This window comes from Dipodomys ordii, unplaced genomic scaffold (genome assembly GCF_000151885.1).
Source record: "Dipodomys ordii isolate 6190 unplaced genomic scaffold, Dord_2.0 Scaffold26, whole genome shotgun sequence".
Taxonomy (NCBI): Eukaryota; Metazoa; Chordata; class Mammalia; order Rodentia; family Heteromyidae; genus Dipodomys; species Dipodomys ordii.
The window spans coordinates 14,080,056-14,086,205 of NW_012267242.1; the positions used below are offsets into that span (position 1 = coordinate 14,080,056).

Genomic DNA, 6,150 nt, shown 5'->3' on the forward strand with positions numbered 1-6,150 from the left:
CCCCTTAAAGAATACCTAGCTCCCTACAGACCTCCCCCAACTGGCAGTTTGAAGCCAAAAACAACTTTGGCTTTCCACTCCCCCCCTGGCTTCCCGCTCCCACCCAGGCTTCTCACTCTGGTCCAGCTGCTGATAGAGATTTGTCAGTGTGGCCAGCAGAACTTTATAGGGTCTGCGGGGCAGGGTCCGAGGGGAGAGGGGCTTTTTTTCCTCTGTCCTGAGAGATAAGCATAAGGAGAAAGGTTAGTGGGATTTCTTTAAAGCCTCCCCCACTTTTTACCTAAAGCTCCTCTTGAGCCAATGGCACCCCACACAGCTCACCTCCCATATCCCCCTGCTGAGACCCAGCCTCTTACTGGAAGAGCGTGTTGGTGTCAAGGTCGACACAGATGACATCCGCAGGTGGGTCATGCAGATCAAAGTAACTGGAGTGGATACCCACAATGAAGGGCACGGGGGCGCTCAGCACATCTGCCAGCACCAGCGGGCAAAGTGGAATGTAGGGACACTGCCAGTGCAGCGGGAAGATCATCTGAGGCACCAGGGAATGAGAACAGGTGTGGAGTCAGGGGTACAGGGAAGAGAGAGCACATTGGCCTTGGGGCAGTGGTGCCTGTTGAGAAGCTTTGGAGCCCAACTTCGAAGAACACCTGTACCTGAAGGCCGTACTCAGGGAGAGGGCCTGAGGATCCTTCCCAAGGAAGGTAGAGTAAGGGGAAAGAGTGCAGAAATGGACGAAGGGGCATCAGAAAGAACAGTGGCTCTGGGGAAGTGAACTGGGCAGAGTGGTACTCACCGAGACGAGGGCCTCACAGACACTGGTGAGCAGGTCCGGCCGCAGTGAGTGGACCAGCAGTTTGTGCTCTGTGAGCACAGCCAGCAGCAGTGTGACAGCCAGCTCAGGGCCCAGGCTCTGCAGCAGCTGCAAGAAACTGGCACCACTGCGGGCAATGCGGGGGTGGGGACAGGGTCACCAGGAGACTGGAGACTCTTCCCCAGACACTGGGCACAGACACCACCTGGCCAGGCTGCAGAGACCTCAACAGCTGCCTAGTGCCTCCTACATGCTGCAGCATCAAAGGGCCCCACCCCCAACTTGGGCACATACCTGAGGGGTAGGGGTGAGGACACAGGCTGACAAAGGAGCAGGTTGTCATAGGGAGACATCTGCAAGACAGAAGAGCCACAGGTAGGTAATGGCTACCACTGCCCGCCCCCTCCCTCCACCTATGCAGCCTCAGTCTCAATTTTGTTTGTTTGTTGGATCAGGCTGGGGATTGAACTCTGGGCCTTGAGCCCTTCAGCTCAAGGCTCTACCACTTGAGCCACAGCACCACTTCTGGTTTTCTGAATGGTTTATTGGCCGTTCCTGCCAGGGTTATAGGTGGAAGCCACCACGCCCAGCAATTCTTTTTTTTTTTTTCATTCGTGTTTTGTTTATGTGACACCAAGGAATTGAACCCAGGGTCTCATGCATGCCAGGCAAGCACTCTATCATTAAGCCACATTCCCAGGCCAATAGAGTGCCAGTCTTCTTTTTTTTTTTTTCCCCCTAGTCCTGGGGCTTGAACTCAGGGCCTGTACACTGTCCTTAAGCTTCTTTTGCTCAAGGTTAGCACTCTACCACTTGAGCCACAGATCCACTTCTGGCTTTTTCTGCTTATGTGGTACTGAGGGATCGAACCCAGGGTTTCATGTGTGCTAGGCAAGCACTACCACTACCACTAAAAGCCACCTTCCCAGCCCGCAGTCTCAGTTCTTACCTGCACTAGGATGCGGGGTCTCTGTGGGGAAGGGAATGGGACGTTGTGAATGAAGTGGGAGATGTGCCTGGGAAGGGAGGGAAACAGGTGAGGCAGATACTCCAGCTTATGCCTTTCTTGCCTCCACTACAAGTTCTTATCTCCTCATATACGCAAGAATCTCATTTCTCCTGGCACTCCACTTCCACACTTGTGCTAGCCACCAGAGCCTCCATCACACAGCGAGAGATTCGCTCTGGGCATACACAGTTCTACCAAGAATACACTAGATTTCAGGCTGGATCCACTCACCGCCAGCCAGTGACATTTTTCCAGTGGGCTCACAATGTACAACCACATACTGCAGCCCTATGCCCATCCTAACCCCCCATCTCCACCCTGATCTATCCCATCTCTCCAGGCCTGACTCCTTAATGCTTCGTAACTCCTTCCCAGTGTCAGAGGAGCTGTGCTCACGCTTCCAAGGGCAGACGGTGGGGGCCTGAGACGGAGTAGCGGTAAAGGAAGGTGAGGAAGGCTCGGAAGGCTGGGAAGGCAGGCCACCGGGACAACACAGCAATGGCACGCCGACTACGCACAGCTCGGCCCCCCAGTGCCCGGCCCCGCTCCACAGCACTCAGCAGGCCGAGTGCCCGCGCCTGTCGCTCTGACAGTCTGGCCCTGGGGAACGCCTCGTAGAACTGCAGGGCTGCACCGTACACCTGGCCAGGGGTAAGAGGGACAATCAGGCGGGCCCTGCATAGCCCAGACCCCTTACCACACTCCACACACCCACCTTATCACCAGCAGCACCCGTGAGCACAAAGGTGGAGAAGACGGGCACCGGGTACTTGGTCTGGGCAGGCCAGCACTCGATAGTGGCCCCCATAGGCAGGCAGAAGACGGGCACTGACTCGGGCAGCGGGAACGCCTCATTGTCTTCCTCCGGGTAGCGGCCCAGCAGCTCTGCACCCAGCAGAGTGGGGAGTACCCAAAAGGGGGGGGGTCCATCAGACTCCAGGGAAAGAAACCAGGGGATCCCAAAGAAGGGCCAACTGGCAAGGGGAAGTAAACTGGAGACTGAAATACCAGCCAAAAGGCATCAGGGCAGAGACACAGGGAGGGTCAAAGAACAAGAGGGACAAAGGGCCGCTCACCTGCCTCATATGCCAGCGTGTTGGCCTTGGCCAGGCCCACCTTGAAGCACAGGTACACTGCTGGGCCCCACTGCCCCAGAAATGGCAAGAGATAAGCAGACACATAAGCTGACGAAGGTTTCTAGGTCCTTGATGGTACTTTCTGCCACCCCAAGTGGTCTTGTGTCTCCAGGGGTACCCCTAATCCCAATCTCCTCTAAGCTGAATCACCCCTCAGGCTTGCCCCTGGTATCAGAGGCCTCTGATTCCAGAATGCCCTTTGAGCCCAGTGTCTACACCCTGACATCGATGGCCTAGGTCTTCGGCTCCCAGCCCCCAGCCCAACTTACCATGCCAGGATTGAGGTTGCGGGGTAACCGGCAGTAAGTATGAGGCGTGCCCTCGCCTTTACTGGGCAGCACCAGGCAGAGGTCAGTGATGCCCAAGGCATGCAGCCCTGCCCCCTCTGCTGCCCGCCGGTAAGTGAGGTAGGTGCGGGGATGCCCAGGGCCTGGAGGGGCCAAGTTGGCTGAGTGGCTGTAGGGTGTCGTGTCAAGGACTTGGAAGCCAGGCTTGGGACGTTCCTTCCCCTCATATAACACCCTTGGCACAGAGAGCAGAAGAGGCATTAAGAGAAAAGAAGAATGACCCCAATCCTGCCAGATCTCCTAAACCTGCCTTGCTCCCTTAGCCTGGTTAAATCCGGGCACTAGGGCCTACTCCTTGCTCAACTCTATCATCCTGCGCTTCCTTTCGCCCTTGGCTGTACTACTTGGTCATTAAAAATCCTCCATGTCTCCCACATGGCTCACACTCAAGTGCTCGGTGCTAAGGTCCTCATATGAGAGCTCTCACTTCATCTTCTGAACCACCTTATAAAGAGTTACTATTCCCATTTTGCAGATGAGGAAACATGCCCTGAGAGAGAGGCTCTATAACCTGCCCAAGACCAGCAGACTAGGAAGTAGTAGCATTGACATATGAACAATAGTCTGAGAGGACACCATCCGTGTCCCCTTGCTAGCCCCTAGTACCATCAGTTCCCACTCCCACAACCCTACCTCTACCTCTTCAAAGCTCTCCCAGAGTCCCTCCTCCCAACCTCCCCTGGTGGCAGCATAGTTAGGGGCACACACCCCAGTTCAACGAGGGGGGGCTTGTCACGGCCCCTGCGGTAGCAGATGACAGGTTGAGTTCCCCCCAGGAGTCCGGCACTGAGTTCCAAGGGGTGGCCCCCAGCAGAAGTCTGGATGCATGTGTAGCCCTGAGGCACCTCCTCGCCCAGTGCCCTAGCGATGACTGCAACATCTGTGATGGGCTCAGCTGGCCGGGGAGAGCGCAAGGGCCCACTGGGTTCTGGAACCCACGTTTCCTCAGGGATGGGTGCTCCGTTCCCTGCAAGCCCAGCTACCACGAAATAATCCACCAGCCGGGGGGGCCGCTCCTCCGCCATGGCCCCCCCCTCACTCACTGCATCTGGAATGGTCAATTGAGAAAGAGATGGAGCAAGGCTAGCTAGGGGTTGCCATGGCAACCATTCACCACCACCACCACCCTTCCTAGTCCTCCTAAGGAAAGGTGGGATAAGTGATCATTAGCCAATCCTCAACTCTGCCACCTGCAACACACCAGGCTCTCACAGCAACTTAAGAGAGACCAGGCCCCTTCCATTTAGTGATATAGGCCCCCTCCCCAGAGAACCCAGATGCCACTTCACCACACACACAGCTAACCTGGGCTCTGATATATTGAGATGCTCACCTATTCCTTTCAAAGGTTCACCCTTTCTAACTCGCACAACAGTTATAACATGACAGAGATCACAGCATTTCTTTATAATGGCCTGAAATGATTAACATTTATCCTAGCCACAACATCATACAAATCTTAAGACTTTTTAAAGTTTTCTGGCCTTTCTGTCCTAGTTATGACACGAGAAGAGCTTTCTGATCCAACTAATGCTCTTAAAGAGTCCACATCTAAGTCTTTATTGAACCCCACAAATTTCTGGGACTTGAAAACTTGAAAAAGGTTGAAACCTCCAAGCTTTAATGTCTCCTGTCCTTTTTCCTAGCTTAATTCAACCAACCTGGCCAAACAACCAGTGCTCTGCCACCTCCGATCCTTAGGTATCTCCAGTTAGGTGCACAGTGGCTGTGGGAGATAGTTTCAGCCACTCATGCCCTATTCCACGGAGCTCCAAGATAGAATCAGCCCCCCCCCCAAACGCCTCTCGGTGACCTTTCTCACCTGCCTCCATGGCCTGACCCCAGGGAGAAGGAGCGGCAACAGTCCTGGGGCACCCCAGGGTGCAGAAGCTGGGATGGAGCTTGGTGGGTGCCTGGTGGCAGGGGCCGATAGGCTGGGGGGTGCCTCAGAGGGAAAGGGAGGTTATACTTCCTGAAACAGTGGAGGGGAAGCTGCAGCTCAGCAGAAGTCAGCCTATGGGTGTGTGTGTGTGGTGACGGTGGTGGGGGGAGCATCGGGCCAAGCGGAACCCCAGGCCAACGGGCTCTGAGCAAAGCAAAGGAGGGTTGGAATGGCCACAGGATGTATGTGGTCTACTTAACCTCCTTCCCTTCCCCAGAGAACAGGGAGCCAAGGAATCTCCTGGAGCTCTCCTCAACCTGGCTTCTGAGCACACACATCCCAACCCGAGCTAAATTTAGCCTCCAAGTCTGGGAGGTGAAGCCAGGAGTGAGCGTCAGCCTCCTGATTTAACTCCGGGGCGCAGCCCCCTCCCTCCTCCACTGCAGGGCAATGGGAGCTCTGTGCCCAAGGCAGCAGGCAGAGGCCGTTAGGTGGAACCATCCGAGGGGAGACTGGCTGGCCCCGGTGCGCTGACGCTGGGCCAGGCCTCCCTTCCTCCAGCCGGGACAAGTCCTACAGAGGGCACCCCTGTCTCCCTGGGGAAAGCAAAGCCACTCCACGTCCCAATGTCCACATGCCGGGCTACGGGAAGTTGGGGCTGGGGCAGAGGGTGCGCCGAAGGGGAGGAGGCTGAGCAGGACCGGGAGGGCAGAGGGAAGCAGGCGCGCGGGCGGCTGAGGACGTGACGGCAGCAGCGCCGGCCGCCGCGTGACCCGCGCGGGAGGGAGGGGAGCTCGGCGCCCGCGGGAACAGGAGGGGCGCGGGGTGTCCGGCACCGCGAGCTGCGCCCTCCCCTCCACTTTCACTTCCCCGGGAGAGAGAGGAAGCGGAACCAGATGTGCAGCGCTGGAGACACAGCTGGGGACAGGGTGGCCCCCATCCTCCCCCCGCCCGCCCCGCAG

The 6,150-nt window shown here is 56.7% G+C and overlaps 1 protein-coding gene across 3 annotated transcripts in view; it reads right to left on the minus strand.

Annotated features, from left to right (window-relative positions):
• Positions 1-5,284, minus strand: part of Dennd4b (DENN/MADD domain containing 4B) — a 19,276-nt gene extending 13,992 nt beyond the window's left edge. Inside the window, exons 1-12 of one of the 3 annotated variants that reach the window (XM_013015324.1) lie at positions 5,129-5,275; positions 4,968-5,032; positions 4,015-4,354; positions 3,229-3,481; positions 2,900-2,969; positions 2,539-2,708; positions 2,220-2,464; positions 1,764-1,830; positions 1,109-1,167; positions 797-941; positions 357-532; positions 117-217 (exon numbers count right to left, since the gene is read on the minus strand). In XM_013015324.1, coding sequence (XP_012870778.1) covers positions 117-217; positions 357-532; positions 797-941; positions 1,109-1,167; positions 1,764-1,830; positions 2,220-2,464; positions 2,539-2,708; positions 2,900-2,969; positions 3,229-3,481; positions 4,015-4,331 — 1,603 coding nt within the window. In that variant the 5' untranslated portion in view covers positions 4,332-4,354; positions 4,968-5,032; positions 5,129-5,275. Of the gene's footprint in view, positions 1-116; positions 218-356; positions 533-796; positions 942-1,108; positions 1,168-1,763; positions 1,831-2,219; positions 2,465-2,538; positions 2,709-2,899; positions 2,970-3,228; positions 3,482-4,014; positions 4,355-4,967; positions 5,033-5,128 lie in introns of all 3 variants that reach the window. The other 2 variants (XM_013015322.1, XM_013015323.1) reach the window with 2 other exon arrangements.
• Between the last annotated feature and the right edge of the window lie 866 nt (positions 5,285-6,150).